The sequence below is a fragment of the Anopheles arabiensis genome, chromosome 2 (assembly GCF_016920715.1).
Source record: "Anopheles arabiensis isolate DONGOLA chromosome 2, AaraD3, whole genome shotgun sequence".
Classification (NCBI taxonomy): Eukaryota; Metazoa; Arthropoda; class Insecta; order Diptera; family Culicidae; genus Anopheles; species Anopheles arabiensis.
Window position 1 is genome coordinate 21377562 of NC_053517.1, and position 20838 is coordinate 21398399.

The following is a 20838-nucleotide window of genomic DNA, read 5'->3' on the forward strand; positions in this document are numbered from 1 at the left end:
TCCGATTGTGTTGCACGACACTAGCCGCTGCGGAGGAAAGCATTCGCGTGCGACTTTAAATCATATCGTTCAACGATGTGTGTTTTCTACTTCGTTTTCACATACTCTAGCTTGAACTCTTTCGCAACAGCACATAAGAAAAACACATACCGCTGTGCATGTCCTTTGCTCTGTGGATGCTTCCGACGAAAGTCCTTGGTTCATTTTCATAGCTCTTATTGGAATATTCGCGATTCTCAACTATTCATTCGAGCATCTTTGTTAAGATTTCCAATCTCACAACACACACAAGCATCGTATGTGGTGTAATTAAATTGGATGATTTTTCAATCCTGCTCCATGTGGCGTCATCCTTTGCCCAATCCGCCCCAATGGTTTTCGTTTCTTGCGGCCATTTCGTTCCCCTTTTCGAGCCACTCTCCAACCATGATGTGATGTTTTGTGGACAGTTAATCGAAGGCAGCTTCGCACGTCCAGCCGTGTATGTTCGCTCCCCATCGGACGCGTAACGCAGTGCGCGTATGCTAATGCGTGAACGTGAGTGACAAATGACACCACAAGCTAGGCAGAACATGCTCATTGTCATTAGCGATGTATTTGTCATTTGCGGGGCGGTGTAATTAATAGCACGCTGTCAGATGGTTTATGGTGGCCGGTATGTAAAACAGGGTTTGAGGTACGTTGTATACATACTTCTTGATAGACACGACGCCTTTACCGATATGGCAGTGGCGAAGGAGTATAACTGTGTGGAGGGGGGCTGGATGGTTATTACAATCTTAGCCATTTTAATTTTTCAGGCGTTCAGAAGCGTACTCTGCTTGCTGACCGAAGATGACAGTAGCATGCGTCGTTTTAATTCGTGTCGGAAAAATAAAACACTACGGAAAAATCTTAAATAATCTAATAGGACTCCGTCTACCTTGTAAATGTATTGTATGTTTTATTATGCATAACAATAATTTCTTATTAGAATATCAACACAACCCAAATCTGCTTCAACTGTGTACAGAATTGTTAGGGTCTCTTTGTGTCGAGCCGATTGCATACACACAGGGGCGTAGAGTTTGACACCTTTACTCACAGGTAAGCATACAGGTAAGCCCCTAATTGTATGCAAAGCGCACGACACGTTTTGACCCTAAATTTGCTCTACCTCTGCCATTTGGTGATGTGTGGCGAGTAGCGTTTTTACCCATTACGATCCAGTGGTATGAATCGTTGTGATATTTCATTTTGTTACCTATAGTTTTGGGTTAAATCTACTTACCAACAGCCCAATTTGCCTTTGTTTCGGATAAGCCCATCAAACGCCAAATTATGTCAACACATGTGTTTCGTTTAATTTTTGTAAACATTTATAGGTTTTTATTTACCGTTTGTTTTGTTTTTGTAAGTACGTTTTTGTATCATCGTTATACAATATAAGTGATTTGTTTATATTATTTTTTATTATTTTCTCTCTACCTTCCACAACACACTCGGCACGTTTTGTCGCGCTGTGTCGCTGTGGATGGGTTATTTGCTTCTCTTTCTTCTTCTTTTTCTTCTTTTTCCTTACACTCACAATGGTTTTCTGTACAATATGTGTTCGTCTTTTACAATTTGCTCTATATATGCTTTCTTCCATCAGTGTTGTATAGTGTTGATGTACGATTGGGATTTATATGATTTGCGTTTTTCTCTCGCTCCCCTGCCACTAGATCTCTATTAATTGCCATTTTTTCTCCCCATTTCACATCGTGGACTCACGCTTCGATACAATACCGATGGTTTTATGGTGCTCCCTATGTGCTATATCGCTTATGTTATTACCACAAAATTCCCCCTCTACAGTGAAGGGATTTCCATCTCTACTTACATACAAATGAGCTCTGCTTACGCACGGTTCGATTTGAAACTTACTCAAAATGTCCCGTGTTGGTAGAGCTGCTTGCCCGATTGCCTCACAAACACTTACACTGCAATTTGTACATTTATATAAATTCATAAAGTTTAATAGGAATCTTTCTGTTTTGCTTGTGTTATTTGAAGAGTGTTCCTTTCTTTTAAGTTCTACTGTCCGTTCGAATCTTCGTCCCTTGGTGGTGTACTGGTGCTGTTTAATGTAAGTGTGTGTGTGTGTGTGTGTTTGGGTTTGTATTATTGTATTATACTGTTCAAAATGCTCTTTCTGGTGTTTAAAAAAACACGTGACAAACGATACACGTGAATGCAATTTGGTTTTTGGTTTCCCGTCACCCAAGTACCGACCGACCGTCCGACTGCTGCATCCTCACTTCTTCATTAGCGGCACCAGTCTTCATTTATCACGTGAGGAATGTACAGAAACGAATGTATTGCAAATGTATTTTGAAAACGAGACTCCAACAAAATTAAAAAAAAGGTTGTTGCGCTACGAGTTGAGTTTACCATCATTACATTCATCTTTATTCGCTTCTGGCACTGCTGCCCGCTTACATACATTCTTGCTGACATAGACAAACACACACACACTGGCTTCACTGGCTATGACTGCTTTACTAGCTGGCCCCTCGCAAGGCCAAAGGCTGTGCTGCTATACCTTGTCAGTGTAAACAGTTCTTTCCATCCTATCCTCTCGCAACAGCAAACAGGGGTATGCAGGGAAGGGAACGACCCTTATATCGACCACCCCTGCCAAGGTGGAGAGCAGGCTGGGAGGAATTGTTTAAACCATTTGCTCATTACCTATCGGAACGAATTTTGATTAAAACCTTCTACCTATCATTTTGAACGGAAATAAATTAGTGCAATGTGATTGTGTTTTTTTTGTTGGAAGATACTACCACGTGCGTGTGTGTGTTTGTTAGTTTTCTTTAGTATAACCTCAAAAAATAAGTACAATAAAGTAAACGAATACATTCGTGAAACAATAAGTCGAATTCTCCCAAAACGGTAATTTATCATTCTTTATCAGTCTTAACGTAACTATAAGAAGGAAACAATAGGAAAAAAACAGCGTTGGCGTGCGTTGGAACGTAATGGAGGGTGGGAAGGGTTTGGTTGGTTTTGTTTTTTTTTTTTTAATCTATATGGTACAAATTTCGCATTAATGGAGGTGCTACCCAAAAACCACCCGACCCACACGACAAAAGGTAATAAAAGGCAAGTAGAAGATGGTAAAACACGAGTGTCTTAAACAAGGTATCAAAACAAATTACACATTCCTAACACTTTCATTCAAAAGGCAAAAAATTGAAGATCAACAAAGGATAAGAAAACATGAAACATCGAAACAAAAAAAGAAAAGGCAACGCTAGAGAGAGAGAGAGAGATAATTAAGGCAAACGAATGACACCACATGGGCTGGAACGATACAATTAGCCTAAAACACCGTGCAACAAAACAACATTTTCCTTCGTCGATAAAAATAAAGTTTGCCAAGTAAAGAGAGATGCTAAGTTACTACTGGCCAACATCCATTGCCTATTCTTGTTCGTACACACACACACATACACCTGTACAAAACAAAAACCCTCGGAATCAATCAAATTAACTAACGTTCCCATTTTCTCTCCGACAAGATGTGTGTAAGTATATATGTACGAGAGGGTGTGTTGTGTGTGTGTGTGTGTGTGTGTGTGATTGTATTCATATGTTTTAAATTAACACTACTTAAACCACGACTACTTCCTTTCTTGCTAGTTTTAAACGATTTTTCGCCTTTATTTGTCCTTATTACGGTGTAGTGTGTGCGTGCGTGTGTGCGTGTGTGTTGTCAACTTATTACAATTGTGATTTCACCTACCACACACACACACAGTCACACACATACATACACGCTTCGTCTTAAAAGTACACTGTACACTGTGCGGAAGAGTCTGGCAGCACTGGCCGGGACTCTCCGGTTCGTCGCCTACTTCCACCACAAACGGGGGAAAAAATAATTTAAACTTAAACCACGTGCGTCTCGCCTCGCGTAAAGTGTGGATAAAAACGAAGGCAAACGGGGTGGGACGCTCATTCCTCCCCCACCCCCCGTCTATTGCCCTCTAAATGCCTGTTACTATGCTTATAATTGTGTCTTTTCTTTACGATCCGGAATAAACACGGCGAAATTACGGCTAATATGTACAATACATTGGAGAAGGAAGTGTTCTTAAACTTAAAGAGGAGAACGGGCTGTGAGGAGGAGGTCGCCTTCCCACCCCAAACCTATCATCCGGCGGCCTTTATTCCGCTATATTAAAAAAAGTACTGTAACTTTGGTATTCAATGCCTCTAGAAAAAAAAAAATGGGAATGCAAAAGGGGGGGGGGGGCAGGTTGCAAAGGAGTAATTGTGTTTGTTTGTTTTACCGCTTACTGTGTAATCGATCACCTTGTGCTTATTCTACGTCGCCAGTGTTTGTCCCTACACCGAGGGACGAACGGGTCAGGGCATGCGGGGCAGGTAGGCCGCCGGCGGCATGCCGTGACCGGTCGGTCCCCGCCGCTCGTCCTCGTGGGTGCGGGCGGGCGGCCCGCGAACCGGCGGCTAGTAGATCCGGGACATCATCCGACTGGGCGGCAGCTCGTACCCACTCCAGGGCGGGTAAAGTCATGCCGTTGCCGCTTCCTCCTTCATCAGTGCGGCGGCGGCGGCGGCTGCTGCGGCGGCTGCTGCAGCAGCTGCGGCGGCCGACGACGACGACGACGAACCGGACGGTGAGCTGGATGCACTGTCGTCCGTGGGCGACACACCGGAGGAGGCGGCGGCGGCAGCGGCCGCTGCCGCCACGGCGGCTGGCAGTGGCGGCAGAAGCAGCCCCGGCGGCAACTGAGGCGCCCCGGGGACGGGCGAAGCGGCTGCAGCGGCTGCCAGCGTTTGGGCCGCGTGGTGGTGGTGGTGGTGATGGTCCCGCTCCCGGCTCCGCTCCCGATGATGGTCACCCCGGTCGCGATGGGCAGCGAGCGCCATCTGCTGGGCGGCTAGTTGCTGCTGCTGCTGCTGCTGGGCGGCCAGCTGCTGATGGTGCTGCAGCTCGCGCTGTTGCAGTTGCTGCAGCTCGCGCTGCTGCTGCTGCTGCAGCTTGCCCTGGTTGACCACGCACTTGCGCATGTGCTTCTCGAGCGTGGACGGTACGCTGAACGGCATCTCGCAGAACCGGCACCGGTACACGTCCTTGCCGAGCCGGCCGTGCGTCTTCATGTGGCGCGTCAGCTTCGAGCTTTGGGCGCACGCGTACGAGCACAGCTCGCACTTGTACGGCTTCTCGCCCGTGTGGCTGCGCCGGTGCACCGTCAGGTTGGAGCAGTTCTTGAACACCTTGCCGCAGAACTCGCACGTGTCGTTGCGCAGCTTGCTCTCCTTCTTCATCATCGGCTGCAGCAGGCCGGCGGCCGGTCCGCGGCCCCCGTCCCGGCCCGGCTTCAGGTTCTCGAACAGCGCGTCGCCCCGGTGCATCCCGGGCAGGCCCCACCAGCTGTCGCTGCCCTCGAGCTTCATGCGCTTGGACGCCTCGAACGGGTTCTCGAACGGGTTGAACAGCGGGACCTGGGGCAGCTGCGCGTTATGGTGCTGCAGCATGTTCTTCGCCAGCTCCTCCTTGATGCGCAGTGCCGCCGGCAGCCCGTTCAGCTTCTCCGCCAGACCGGGGATGGCCATCGCGCTGTTGTTGTTGTCCCGGTCCTTGCTCGTCAGCTGCAGCTTCAGCGCATTGCCCGACTCCTGCAGCGCCTGCTTGTACGCCTCCGAGTACTGCGCAATGTTGGACAGGCCGAACTTGTCCATCAGCTCCCCCACGAGCGAGGTCGACATCGACATCGACCCACCCGACCCGTCCTTCTTCGACTGGCTCTGCGTGCTGCTCATGCTCAAATCTTCCGCCTCGTCGTCCTCCTCGTCCTCGTCCTCGTCCTCGTCCTCCTCGTCGTCCTCACCGTCCGCGTGCTCGTCGTCCCCGTGCGCCGTACGCCGGTCGCCCACACCGTCCGCGTCCAGCTCGTCCGCATCCATCAGCTCGTGGTCCGTATCGTCCGGGTCGCTCTCGATCGAGTCGACGTTGCTGGTGCCCGAGTCCGGTTCCGACATGGCCGCCACGGACGTCCGCCGCCGGCCGTGCACCAGCTTCATGTGCTGCTTCAGCTTCGACGCCTGGCCGCAAGCGAACTCACAGCTGGCGCACTTGTACGGCAGCTCGGCCGTGTGCGTGCGCCGGTGCACCAGCAGATTGCTCTGGAACCGGAACTTCTTGCCGCAGTACTCGCACGAGTACAGCGCACTGTCCGAGGCGGACTGGCCCGACTGCTTGTTGGGCGGGGTCGAGGCCGAGCGGGGCGTATTGCTGATGCTGCCCGCGTCCAGCCCCAGCAGCTGCTCGGTGTGCTTCTCGGGCGGGGTGAGGCTTTGCGGGCGCGAATTGTTCGTCAGCGGTGTCGGTGGCAGCTGATGGGAGGGCGACGGGCTGGCAAAGTGTGAGGGCGAGTGGGGCTGCTTGCGCGGGCTGGGTGAGTTGGACGAGGCGGACGTTAGGTTCGCCCCGGGGCTGGTCGTGCCGGCGAGCTGCCGCAAGCGCTGCGAGTAGTAGTCCATGTGTGGCTCGAGCCCGCCAACAACACCGGCTCCGCCTCCGCCGGGTGTCAGGGTAAGGGCGGAAGTGGCCGCACCGGCGGACGGCGGCCGCTCGGATGCGGTCGCACCGGTGGCCGGATTGAACTGCTGGCCGTGCGATTTGAGCTGGTTCGCGGCGGCAACGGCAGCCGCCGCCAGGTTGAGCCCGTGGCTGCGGAACTGTTCCGACATCAGGTGCTCCATGCGGAAGTCGTGATGCGTGCGGCCGAACAGCGGGCTGTGCGGGTGGTGCGGTGGCATGCGCAGCAGCCCGAACGGGTTCTGGTGCAGCTCGGGCGGCGGCAGCAGCGAATGGTGCGGCCGCAGCGACGGCGGCGGAAGGCTCTGGGTGGATTCGCTGCGGGCCGGTGCTAGGGAGGGCGCTGCGATGGTCCCGCTGCCCGCGGGAGGCGAATGTTGCGGCCGGGACGGTGACTGAACCGAGGAGACAGTCGGCTGCGGTGTGCTCGATTGTCGCTGCTGGGTCGTGGTCGTCGCGGCGGTCTGAGTCAGTGGCTGGGGGCTGGTAAGGGCCAGCGCTACCTCCTCGGTGTGGTTGACCGTGCTGTGGCTTCCGTTCGAACTGCTGCTGCTCAGCTTCGGTCGCTTCGTGCGCACCTCCAGCTCATCGTCCGACTCGCCGGATCTGCCATTTTCACTGGCCGCTTTCGAGCCCACCTCCAGCCCATTGCTTCGGTCTTTCGGGGCCGGCGAACGGATCGGTTGCTCCCGCTCGATGGATACGGCTTTCGGACTGCGGCTGGCAGAGCGGGACCGTGGCGTGCGGGCTCGTGCCGGCTGCTCGTCGGTTCGCTTCTGTGCCGCCGGGACGGCTTCCCCGGTCGATGGGCCGTTGTTGGCCGCCTCCGATGCGGCGGCCGATTCCGGTGCGTCCGATTCTTCGGTCGGTGCGGCGCCATCCCCGTCCTGGCTGCCCGTGCTCGCCAACGATTCGACGTAAATCTTCACACCGTGCGCGTGCTGGACGTGCTGGACCAACCGCCAGGCCGAATGGTACTTCGTTTTGCACGTGGAGCAGACGTAGTTGCTTGGTTCTGTTCGTGTGGAGGAAGAAAAAGGAATAAATAGAGAGAGAGAGAAAAGACGATTAAAAATAAATAAAATTACGTTCCCATTTCTACCGCGACATCACACACGGCACTATGCATCTGTACACTGTTGTGGATCAAAAGAATAGTGGATCGCGGGCATTCGGATCGAGTTGATATAAATATTTGCCAAAACCGCACCAAACCGACCGGGAAAGCAGCAACAGAGCGGAAACTGCAGCTTGATTTTCGATGTGTTGTGACGGAAAGGGGAAAGAGAGATAGAAAAACGGGAAAAAGAGCCCGTGGAATGCACTCCGTGAAAACCAGGCAATCCCATATTAATTCCAGCCCTACTACTTTGAGCGATGCAAAAAAGGCCGCAGAGGCCGGATTAAAAGCGGTAGCGAGCCGGATTTGCAGTTGACGGAATAATATTTACATGCAGTTCAGTGTGTGCGTGCGCGTGTGTGTGTGTGTGTGTTTGCAATGTCCTGTTTATAAAATTGCATTGCAAGGAGGGCAATGAGAGAGAGCGAGGGAGAGAGAGAGAGCTGCAGCAAAACAAGAATACAGGAGGCCACAGCTTGCGTGCATCAAGCGTGGGGAAAATGACGCTGGGAACTGCTTGGACGGTGGAAGAGTTTTAATTAAAAAATAGCTATGATATTTCAACGTGTTTTTCCCCCGAAGTTACATTCCATTTCGTGACCGGTAGGCATTGTGCTGTGTGCCATTTCGATGTGATGGCTTTTTATCACTTCTGGTTGAAAAAGTTCTAACATAGTATTCTGTATTCTTTGGGCCCTTTTTTTTGTGCTGGCCTGCGGACCGTGCTTTCAAATTCAACAACGTTTCAACTGTCCATAATCCACACATGGTTCAATGTTTACTAGCTGCTAAAAGTTAAGCAAAACACACACACACACCCGAATGCACGTGGGACGTGTGCTGGGGGCATCATTTGAATACCAATGAGCGGACGGATTTGTTAGCGTACAGCTTTTGGCGGTGCTCTTCTGAAGGTCCGATTTTTCCCGGGGAGCCTTTAGGAAAACGAAAATTTTGGTGGTTTTTCAACACATTCGACAGGACGGGATACATATTTGGACACAGCGGAGGAAGGAGTAGGACAGTGTAGCAGATGGCTACGGCTGTTTTTCGGGAAGCGATTTTTATTGCCTCAGTTTGCTTCCCCGATCCATCTCTCGCTCTCTCTCTCCGGTAGGTTACTGGGTAAGGTTGCTTCCATTACCACACGATTACAAACTGGCCAGCAGCTTCGCTTCGCCTCGAGGGATGTGTAACCGACACCAAAAGCTGGACGAAGGGGCAGGAGATTTTTCAATTTTTTTTGAGGTGCTACATTGCCTTATGGAAATTTATAGTGTTTTATTAAAAAAAAACAGCAACAACCCACAAAGGGGCCACGCAAGCAAGACGCATTATCGCAAGCCACACAACCCACGCAGGCAATCATTTCGCCCCCGTATTTTTTTTCGATTTTACAGTGACAAAGTACACATCCTCGATGGACTTGTGGACAGAGGGAACATCTCAAAAGGGGATAAAAAACACGCACACACACGCAACGACGGCCAGTTGTCAGCCTTGTAAGTGAATTCTGCTCGGTTCTGCGGTGATTTGAGCAAAACAACCGTAACCGTAATTGACCGTAGCGCGGAACGATCCCCGGTCCACAGAAAACGACGCCCATGTTCGATAATCACTTTCGCTACGAGACATGATAAATTTATCGTACTGCAAACGGTTTTTGTGCTAAACATTTATTGCATTGTCCTGACGGCGAGACTTAATCAGTGCGCTCAGTGGTTTGAGCGCTTTTTGACACATTTACACCGGCCATCATTCCGGGCACGTAGCGCACGTTTCGGGAGGGTTCTTGTATGTGTGTTTTTTTTCCCCTCAGCCCATTTGATTTTTTTTAAAGTCACCCAAAGAGAAAAGGTGTGCCACACATGTTATTGGTTTTTTGGTTCCTCTTTTTGGGAGTGAAATTTTCCAATTTCGACAAGGTTTTATGATTGCTTTAAAGCTTCAAAATTCGACACGATTCTCACTTCATTTATCATGGCTAATCGTCTGGACTGAGGGAAAGGGAGGCTTGTTCTAGTTTGATTCGGTGGAGGGAAAGGATAGCCATTCGGAAGGAGGACGCGTTACTAATGTCAATGGGCCGACGGGAAAGGATGATGGGTGCTGTCTCCAGTGTCCGGAAGGGCGCAGAAAAGCATTCCAAACAAATAAAAGGTGGAATAACATTATGAAACAATGATGACATTGTTCGCCAACGCAGATCGTTCGTCAGTACCAGGGAATGACCGTTCCCGTACCGACCACGATCCTGTGATCGTAGGCCAACAAAACGAACACCGAACGCGATTGACAATTAATCACCTCTTCCCACCCGGGATCGACATCGGCAAGTGAGACATCCACGCGTACACGCCCCGGTCTGCCCAACAGCCGAAACAGCAAACCCTGCAATTACGGCGTCTTCTCGGGCGCAATTTTCTCCCCCTCCGTTGGGCATTGTTCTTTTCCGGTTCTTTTCGCAGCCCCCCACGGACGGTTGTCCACACTGCTGTCATCACGCACAGGATCGTACCTTTCCCATTGGGCTGGCCGCTAATGTCGACGGCATCACACCATCGTGCCCGGGTTCGATCGATCGCGTGCAAAACACTCGCCATCCCTGCACTCTCCGGGCGCATTCGGTGCATCGCGTCTGGTGCTGTTGTTGCATACCGCGTAGTTTGATTTTGAAGGTGTGCCCGTCGTCGCACCGTCGACCCGATAATCATCCGTTGCCGCATCGCGCCGAGATTAATGAACAAACACAAGGCGCGCGTGTGGAGACGACGGTGCCGAGACGCGAGACCTTTAGGCATGCCGCCCACACGCACGGGCACCGGGCGGCCTCACGGCCACACAAACAACCCCGCGGAGGAGAGTGTGTGTGTTTGGCGCGGAATCATTGCATTGATTGTGCCCTTCAGGCTGAAAGGGAAGAAACGTGCAGTTGGGCGGGACGGTAACGATGTGATGGTATTTGGGATGCGTTACCCACTCAGCCAGTCAATACAGCTGGGTATACAGACACACACAACCACACACCGAACTAAAGAAGGCCAATCACACTCGGCACGGCAAGCTGTGACAATCGGGTGACAGATTGTGGAACCCACCCGACCCACCATCATCAGCAGAGAGATGAAAAATGCATCCCAGACGAGGTGTGTTGATGCAGTCTACGGTAGCTACAAACATGGCCGACCCCTAAATATGGCCCCCTTTTTTGTGACGCATCTTCTAGGCACTCTCCTTGTGTTGTTTTACTGTTGTTTTTTGTGTTTTATGGTAATAAAAAAATACCAGAACTGAAAGGGTTTAAATGCCGACCACATCAACACCTTCCTGGAGGGTTTTTCATTCAAATTTATCCTTTCCGTTTTTTTTTACTTGGTTCATCTACTTTCGCTTCCGTTCGGCGGGCAAGAACAACCAGATAAGACAAAGGCAAAGAAGCACCCTTATTCTTGAAAAAAAAGAACACACAAAAAACTGATCCTAAAGCGATCCTCCCGGGTCCTAACGAAAGCGTGCACTTGAACGAGCACGCGCGCACGCGCTCTGGCTCACCAACACGGCAACGGCAAGCCACGTGCGGCGGAAACGGGCCAGGTGATCCGGTTCTTCTTCGGAATTCAAATGAAGCCAAACCCCTTTGCCTGCTTGCCGGCTTGCTTGCGCAATGAAAGTGATGCGAGCGGGGTCTCGTGCGTGTGTTACGCACGAGCCTCGGCAAAAGGGTACAGAAAAAAGCATGGAGATCCCTGTTAGGTCCCTATTTTTTTTTTGTTGGTTGAGCACAGGCCGCCAGTTCAGATAGTATACCGAACACCGAACACCGCGTGCCAGCTGGACCAACAAAACGCCTGCAGCGCAACTGGGAAACGAAATCGAAAGCAACTGATCAAACTGAAGTGGAGTGGAGCAGAGCTGAAAAGGGGTTGATAAGCAGCAGAAGAGAGCGAGTAACGAAAGTGAAAGAGGAGGGGGGAGGGAGTACAAAAAATCAGGATACACCTCCCACCGTAAACAGTAGGGTGTATTTGATAAATAAATCGATCTTTTTTTAATGGCCTCCTGCTAACGATCGAGCTGTTGTCGGTTAAGGATGTCAGTAAGGCAAGCAAGAAGAAAGATGAGGCGATAATGATCTGTTTTTTTTTTCTACTTCTCAGGAATGTAAGAGAAACGCCCCCGTGAAGTTACGCGCATTAATCAAAAAGCAAGATCGGAGGTGAAGATCGGGAGAACAAGCCCTGTAAGGTCCTTCATCCTTTTTGTTAGCCTTTATCTTGCGATCGTTAGACCATCTGATTCTTTGAAGTGATATTTATTACCAGATCGTCACCCAACATATGTCCTTCCGTTCGTTTCGATCTCACTCCCCTGCCATGTAAAGGTATGCTCGAGCGAAAGGATACAAGAGCGAGAGTGGAAAGTGAAAGTGTTTTTTGGGAAAAGATATATAGACTCAGCTGATGAAACTTTACCATTACTTCTCCAAAAGGGGTAATATTTTATTCACATTTCCCAAAAACCACCACCAAGCAGCCTGTGTTTGGAGCTCATGAAGCAAATGGGATAAGCTTCTTACTTCCTTTCTTTCTTAGACCCTTTTTTGGGTGGCTACCTGATGGGTTAAACGCATAAATCACACATCGTAACCACAATCCGGTCACTTTGCCAATCACACAGATCGGGAAGAAAACCCCGGGAGGGAAAGGCTCAGCCCGGGTGGGCATGGAGTGGGGAACGGAACCATCCCCCCCCCCTTTCGGGTGGGGTTTTGTCTTGAGTAGTCACGTTTTTACGTCCCTTTTTGGCGCGGGGTTTGATTTACATATCCGAGTTTAACACACGCACCCTCAAAAAAAGGAATCGGCCAGAAAAAAATCTGACCATTTCGAACCCCTTTTTCTGTCGTCCTTCGGGTGGGGGAGGGAGGAGAGCCTTTAATCTCAGCCGAAGGACGAAAAATTGTTATCACTTCCGGTAACACTCCCCCTTCCTTTCTTCGACAAAGGGTAGATGGGTTTAAGTATATCAGCAAAAGGGACAAGAAGGAGTGAAGGAGTCGTTTACAATGGTCAACATCCCCCGCCCCAGTGAGTCCCCATTTTAAAATGGACACCGTGACGGTGTTGAGGGTTGAATTTTTACTACCATTTTCCGCCACCTTCGAGAGTGAAGGAAGAGGAATACAACAGTAGCAACAGAAAACGAAAGAAAAAAAACCCATTATCAGCTTAGAAAGGTTGCTTATGGTGTTGCTTCGAGCAAAGGAAAGAAAGAAAAAAAAACGGGAAGGGCGCCGATTTATGCTCCACCCAACCCACCGGCTGGGTGATCAAATCCATCGTCCAGAGCGGAAGTGGAGATTCATTTTCAACACCACATCCGATGCGGCCGCCCCGATCTTAACGACGATGGCTGCCCGCGGGGGCCGCTCGGGCGGATGTTTAATTGTCAACCCATTTATCCGTACGTACCACAGGAGCATGAAGAAGCATGGTCCGAAACGGAAGCGATCGTGGAAGGGAAAAAAGTGGGAATACGGAAGAAAAAAAACCCCTTTTTAGTCGAGAAGGACAGACAAAAAAACAACACTCACTAGAACGACAGGATGGATTGGAAATCAAGGCGCAAAGACGTGAACGGACGGTGTGATGAGCTGCCCGCTTGCTGCCTAATTTCAGCGCGAGAACATCCGACCGGGGCCCGTGACGGGCACGATGGCACGAGCGAACGTTTGGTTTTTCTTTTTCTCTCTCTCTCCCTCTCTCTCTCTCTCTCCCCCTCTGACCGTTGTTTTGGTTTTGGATTTCGGAGAGGCGAGCGGCGACGGGAAAGGTTCTACCATCGGCGGATAATTAACATAAGTGCGCCGTGCGCGCGGCTACATGGCTTTAATATTTATGTCAACCGTGAAGCTAGGCGGACGATTTGTGTTGTATTTTTTGTTGTTGTTGGAGGGAATAGGCTTTATTTTTTTCATCTAGCTTTTTATGACGTATCCTAGAAGGTGCTTCCTCCGTGTGCTTCCTGCTTCGGGGCACACGTTCACTTTCGTTTGGCGGCTGTTCTTCCTGCCACGTAGAGGGCACGGGCAGAGCACAAAAAAGCACGGAAAGGAAATTTAATAAAAACCGAAGCACCTTTAGCACTGTGAACTCGCCGTTTTATTAGTCACTGGTATGAATGGCGCTGTTAAGTGTGTGTGTGTTTTAATTAACCCTTTTTCGAAAATAAACAGCATTGCTGGGTGTATTTGTTTTAAATATTTTATTTTACGTTTAAAATGTGAGTTTAATAAATCAATTAACTGTTCGAGTTATTTCTTTTTTTAATTTCGGCTCGCTTTCACGCTGCCTCCAACAACCACCCGGTGCGATCATCTGTGCTACCGGAAAAAAGGACCTCCGGGAACGGTAACCCCGTTTTCATAGGACCAGTGGAGGATGCAACACACACACACACATGTACAAAAACACGACAGAGATCAACGACAAATGAAGGTTAATAAATGGGTTAGAGCGTTTTGTGCGGCCTCGGGACACTTTCACGACCATCCTAATGCGCACGAACGCACGACTGGGTTCTTTTGTTTGAAAGTGAAATTTTTCCTCTCCACCAAATCGGTTGAATATAGTAGAAGAAGAAGAAGAAGAAGAAGAACAAAAAAAACTAAACCCCTTTGAACCCTCAACACAGTCGCTGTTGCATACAGTCCCCGGAGTTCGTTGCAGTTTTTGAATGCGCCCGGATCTACGCGGCGGGGTCTCGCTGTGACGTGATGATGATCTCGGGGAAGATGATGGTAGCGCGCGCGCGTAACGGTTGCGGAGGAGAAGCGGTTACAGCGGCATGAAGGGGTGGTAAATTTATGCAGCCAGATGCTGCGTCATTTGCCCGAAACTACCCCTTTTGCAGCAGCAGTGCGTGGTGGCCCTTTGTTCCATTTGTGTGTTTGCATGCTGCACCGGTCGGGAACGGTTGAGGTCGTTCGATCTTTCTTCTTATTTCAGTACCGCGCACAGCAAGCAAGCAACGAAAAGCGTGTGTGTGTGTTTGTGTGTGGCAAACGAGAACGTAATGTGTGACCGCACGGTGGCACAGTAAGGCCGCAGGTCGGTGTTGCGTAAGGAGCCGTCGCTAACTCACACCTAGAGCCGGGCAATCGGATTGATTTCCTGGAGTGTCAATCGGATGGTTCGCCGTCGAGTTAAATGGAACCTGCTTGCCACCGGCGTACGTAATCCTTTTTCACGCGAGTGAAAGACGCACCAGCGAGCTGTATCAATTACGCGCGAGCTGGGAGTTTGTCAATCAGGTCCTCCCCCCCCCCCTCGGACCCATCGTACAAGGATATAACCAATTCCGTCTGCAGAAGCACCAGTGAGTTAGGAAAACAAATATCGTCAAAGAAAGAAAGGATTATCTGCTGCTGCCGAGGCGAAGGATTACCGCGGCAGTGCCCGCCCATATGGTGGCCGCAGTCGCTCCGGGTCTGTCAAGCGCAGATGGTGAGCTGGTGCGTCTTATCATGCTACCGTCCGTTGGATCCGGGTTGGACCAGGATGGAACCCGCCCGTCATCGCTTTCGGCCGGGCGACAACGCCGAGCTGCTGCTGCCCGTGACACATGACGTCATCCGTCTGTCCATCCGATTCGATAACCTGGCGGGACGCCAGGCCACACCAGACGCGGCGCGGGGAGGCTAATATTGACATTTTAATTTCCCTTCCGGTGTACCTGCTACCACCCAACCCGTTTAGCTACCCTTCGGGTTTTGGGAATAGTCCACTTCCAGCGATGAAGAAAAAAAGGATTGGAAATGGAGCTTGGAATTGAAGACGTTGAAAGATCTTTGAATAAAAGGGTGAAGAGCTCGGCTTAGCCGGAGCTGCTAGCTTCTTATTGCCATTTCCATTAAGGTGAAGTGGGAGTTCGGAGGACAGAGCTAGTCCACGGAATAGAATTTCACGCGGAGATGCGTCACCGTGGGACGCATTACATTGTGCGCTTGGTCGGTCGGAGAAGCTGGCCTCCTTTCAAGACATCCATCTTGGCAGTGGAGGCAGCAAGTGATGCAGGGGGGGAAATTGAACCGAGCGCACTGAACTGCGGCGGATGCTGTGGTGTTAAATGTCCAGCATGTGCTCGTGCAGCCTTCCTCCGGAGCACAGCACACTGAGCACAAAAGTAACAAATCATCCAATACTTTCCACCGCTTGTGCTCCAAGCATGCAAATCAAAGTAGGCGAATGACAAAAAAAAACGGTCCAAACGCTTCCACTCACGACACACTGCCAACACTGTCTGGGTTGGTACGGTGCCAGCAGGATGTGGACACTAGAAAGAGAGAGAGAGTGAGGGAGTGGAACCACAAAAACCGCAGGGCAATAACGGGCACAGACAAGCACACACACAAACACACTGCAACCGGAACCGAGGACGATGGAGCGTGTAGCATACGGTGCTGCTGGCCAAGCGAATGGACTAAAAAAAAACCCTTTTTTAGGGTGGGCAAGGGAGCCGGAAACAATGCTCCAACGAAAGTGAACAGTGGTGAATGGGACAGACTCCCTGCGGTGGGGGTTTGTGTGAAGTTGAAAATGACGACCGGAAGCCATCTGAATCTCAGAGCGTATGTGTGTGTGTGTGAGAGAGAGAGAGAGAGAGAGAGAGAGAGGGGTCAGCCTAGACAACAACAAGATATTGCTTCGGCAAGGGCAATAAAACAGAACGCCATAAAGAACGCTGCTGGACAAACAAAATGCTGCCGCCGGTTCCCCAAGAATTCACCAAGGAAATGCGGGGGGGGGCAGCAAGGAACACGAAACGATACTTCCTCTTTTTCTGCGCGGCCAGAGTTGCGACGAAACAAGACACTGTTGGACCGTTTGTCTCAAACAAATTCTCGAGCAGCACAGTGGTCAACTTCCGTGACTCAGCACCAACCCTTGCGAGGAGTGAAATCTGGCCCATCGCAACAGCCTCCTCCGTCCAGTGTCATTGAGACGGAGGCCAGTTATCCCCTTGTATTTTGCAGTTACTAGCAACAACAAAAAACCATCAAAGACTAAGCCACCAGCCTGAACGAGGTAGTGAGTGGGTGCATCGGGCGGCAAAACGGAACTTACTGTCCTTCCGGTTAGGCCTTCTGTTGCTATTATCCCAACGTTTTACATACGAGTCAGTGAGGGTTTAGCTGAACAACAAACAGTAAATACACACACACACGTACATACAGGTCTAGCAAGCGGTCTAGAACTCGAAAAGGTGGGTGAAGAATTAAAGGAAATGACGAAAAAAATAAAAAAAAAAACTCGTCCACGATAAAGGACGCTCCCGTAATGCCCACCTACGACGGGCCCGAAGCTCGGACATGACATTAGGGGCAAGCGGTCGGATTACTTCCTGTACACCGGTACGACCGTGCACCGTGAAGGGATGGGAAGCTGAACATGCAAAAGTAGGCCCACTCGAAGGCGAACAACGGGCCCTCTCGACGGGTCGTGCCGGGCACGTCCGGGACCGTGGAGTGGACACGATCTCAGAATCGTGACACTTTCAATAGCCCCGGCACACAATGAACCACCACCACGGTCATCGACGTTGGTGTTCTGCTGGAATTGTTCTCGCCCCTGCTCTATGTGTGAGTGTGTGTGTGTGTGTGTGTGTGTGTGTGTTGGAATCGATTTTTTCTCATTCATCCCTGGAGGTACGAGAGGACCTTCTTATCACCCTTCCAATCGCAGTGCAGATGACCAGAACGCATTAACGCCACTTAATGTCTCGCTTTACTACCGCTGCCACCGCGCGTTCGAGCTGCATTCTGCATCAAGTGTTTTGCAGTGATTCGGTTCAGTGCACCTCGTACAAGGGGCAAAGGTAAAGGACATCTGCACACATACACAACCACTGTGTTAGGTCATCTAGCAGGCAGGTAAGCCTGCCGAAACCCCTTAAGGACGTTGCGAAAAAAAAAAATAAATCAAGCGGCTCCCTTCGTGTAAGCCAGGGCGCGTTGAATAATTAATCAACCGTAATTGATATGACCGGATGGGGTGGGCAGTTGCATTTTTTCGCTCTCTCTTTTCCCTCTACGTTCCTGTGTGTGTGTGTGTCTGTGTTTGGAGTGGTCAAATCCAACCTCGTTTGCATACCAGCATGACCAGCCAGCCCTTTTTTTCGCAAAGTGGACAAGATAAAAAAAAACACAAACACATCGGACGCCCTCGGGGATGCGCACATGTCCATCCAGGCCGGCTGACCACTGCACCTGGTTGTCGCAGCTAGCCCGTTCCAAAGCGCTGCAGCACATTTGATGATGCAGCAGCCCAGTTCAGCCCAGCTTTGAAATTGAAAATGTGTGACGGCCACTTACCGGTATGGTTCGGCGACTCGGACGCATCGTGCGAGCCGTTCCGGTGGGCGGTGGCGACCGTCTGGGGCTGTTGCTTCCGGACGCTGACGAACTCCTCCTCGCCGCACGACGCCGGATCGATGTCCATGCGCTCCTGCTTGATTTCGATCGCACGGACGGACGGTTTCTGGTCGCGGTGGTCGTCGTCGAGGGTGCAGCCGAGCGGGCTCGCTCCCCGCGACGGGCAATGGGTGGACGCGTTCTCTGGTTCTGGAGGAGAGGAACAATACAAAACACAATCATAAATACATTTGCTTTGAAGCGTCAAGTGTAAAACCATTACAAGCGTAAATAGTGAAAACAAAGCACAACAACCCACAAAACTAATCTAGTAGAAAAACACACACAAACAGAGAGAGAGAAAACTAAGCAAAAACGAGAGGAGGGAACAAAAAGCACGTAAACGTAACAATTGTTTCCACAATTGATTTCAACAGATAAAATATGGTACATTCGGAAATAGGGCACGATTCGGTTTCGCTCGCTTCATCATTCGGCCCAACAACGGCCACAACTACTTAACACTTAAGGTAATTATTTATTTATTTTCAAATTTATACACACACATTCGCACAATCAAATCACATTTTAAAGTGACAAAAGGGGATCAAAAGAGCAGATAAGGGAATAAAGGGAATATATGTAGTAGAAGGTAAAAAGAGAACAGTAGATAGAGAGTATAGAAGAGAGAGAGAGAGAGAAAGAGAAGAAATAGAAAGCATCTCGCGGTGTCTCTGTGGCGCTCGCTAGAAAAACCAAGAAAGAGCGGTTAGTTAACTCGGTTAGCGCAAATTGGATAAACAAAAAACAAAACAAAACATACACACACACACGAACACAATTGAATCAACGGTTTGATTTGCTGTCTTTCAAAACCTAAACTTTTTACTTCTGTACAGAAACAATTTGGGGAAAGAAACAGGCCCCGGACACAAGGCAGGCAATGTGTGTGGGGGAGGAGGTCAATGGGAAGGCAGGCACGGCAGGGCAGGACAAGGCTACTTGAACGGTAAAATGAAATACTTTTTAAGGAAGGAAATTTTATTTGATACGGGAGCCACAACAAACTGAGGATGTGCACATGAAATAATAATGCAAAGAAAGAGAGCTTGAATCCAAAGCAAGCAGCAAAAGGAAGGCTAAAAGGGCGCAACACATGTTTTGCAACAAAAAAAAAAACGAGAACCGAAGTACAAAAACAAACTCTAACTTTAAATGAGCAACGAAAGCATTAACAAAAACAAAGGAAAACAAATCGAACCAAGTACACGAGGGGGAGGTATACTCACCATCGCCTGGGTGTTTCGGTGTGCTGGAGGCACCGTCCCGCAGCAGCTCGGCCGGGCTGGTCGGGGGCGGTGTGTGGACCCGGTCGTCGTACGTCGCGCTGGCGGTGGTGATGGTCTGCTTCCCCGCCCGGCAGGACACGTTCGGCATGGAGGCACGTCTCGTCGCGATGCTGCTCGTGTTGCCCGTCAGCAGCAATCGCCGGCCGTCGTCCGAGTCACGATCGGTACCGCCGCCCGCTAGTAGAGGCCAAGGAAGGTGCCAATGCCGCAGTGCAACAAGTGCAAGGTACAGTCCGTTCGCCGTGGATCAGCCGAGCAAATCGTGGGCGAAAAGTGAAGAGAAGAGTGTGCGTGTGTGTGCGCGTTAGCCGAAACAGAACAGCGGGAAAAATCCGGACGGGGTTTTTTGATGGACACACGGGCTGGCCGTGTGTCCGACCAAGGGGTCTCCCCGCTCTCTGCTTACCTTGCGTGAAGCACTGGCCATAGTTTTCCTTGTTGCACTGGAACACTTTGTGCTGGATGAAGCGCACGATGTCGGAGAGGGCGAACGTTTTCTGGCACGACCCGCATGTAAGGATGTCCTGCGTGGTGCCGTCCGATTCTCCCGCTTCGGAATCTAGATGTAGATGTGTGCGTGTGTGTGTTTGTGTGTGAGAAGGAAGGAGTGTGTAGATGTCGGTGACACGAGTGGTGATGAAAGGATGGTTGAGTAACGGGCATAAGCATTTGACGGGGGTAAAAGTAGGACACAGAGTGTGGGAGAAAGAGAGAGGGTCCAAGCAGCGTTGAGCATTTTGGTGGTGGTGGTGATAGTCGATAAGGATACACAGACATAATTTAGCGCAGCGAGGAACAGAGATGGAGCCAACAAACGGGGACGAGGAGCAGGAGCGGCACGAGCAAAAGAAAGGCGCAGCGTTGGGTTGGGATGGAGGAGCAGGAGTTAGGAGGAGGAGGAGGAAGAAGAAATAGGCGAAGAATTAAAAATTATTATCTCATCACAGCTAATTTAATGAATTTAATTAGATTTCTTTGGTTCGGTGGTTCGGTTAAAGGGGAGAAGGAGAGGAGTGGGATGGTGGCTACCCTTTTCGGCATGTACATGATACTACCCCCGACTACATGCCGACTTGAAGACAGTGGGACAGAGACACGGGAAGAGCAGTTTAAAGAGTTTTCACCAGAAGTCGTCAGAAGTCGTCAGAAGTTGTCTGTTAGGGAAGAGGGACACGGAGACGGCCGGTCCACATAGTTGCGGGTTAGTCCATCTCGGGCAAAGGCGCGCATTCCAGCACCGGAAGACCGGAAGCAGCGTCGCGCGTGTTGTTCTTTACGATTTTAATTAAAGCAGCACAAAAGGCTGAGGCGGATGAGGAGGCGGTCGCCTGCTTTTGTGGGCCAGCCCCGAAAATCTGACCAGTTA

At 50.4% G+C, this 20838-nt stretch overlaps 1 protein-coding gene across 3 annotated transcripts in view; it reads right to left on the reverse strand.

Annotated features, from left to right (window-relative positions):
• Positions 1-1340: 1340 nt before the first annotated feature.
• The window catches only part of LOC120895119 (B-cell lymphoma/leukemia 11B-like), a 67851-nt gene continuing 48353 nt past the window's right edge, over positions 1341-20838 (reverse strand). For 2 of the 3 annotated variants that reach the window (XM_040298154.1, XM_040298155.1), the window contains exons 2-5: positions 19879-20031; positions 19413-19649; positions 18085-18333; positions 1341-7607 (exon numbers count right to left, since the gene is read on the reverse strand). In XM_040298154.1, the coding sequence (XP_040154088.1) occupies positions 4561-7607; positions 18085-18333; positions 19413-19649; positions 19879-20031 (3686 nt within the window). In that variant the 3' untranslated portion in view covers positions 1341-4560. The remainder of the gene's footprint in view (positions 7608-18084; positions 18334-19412; positions 19650-19878; positions 20032-20838) is intronic. The other variant, XM_040298156.1, reaches the window with a different exon arrangement.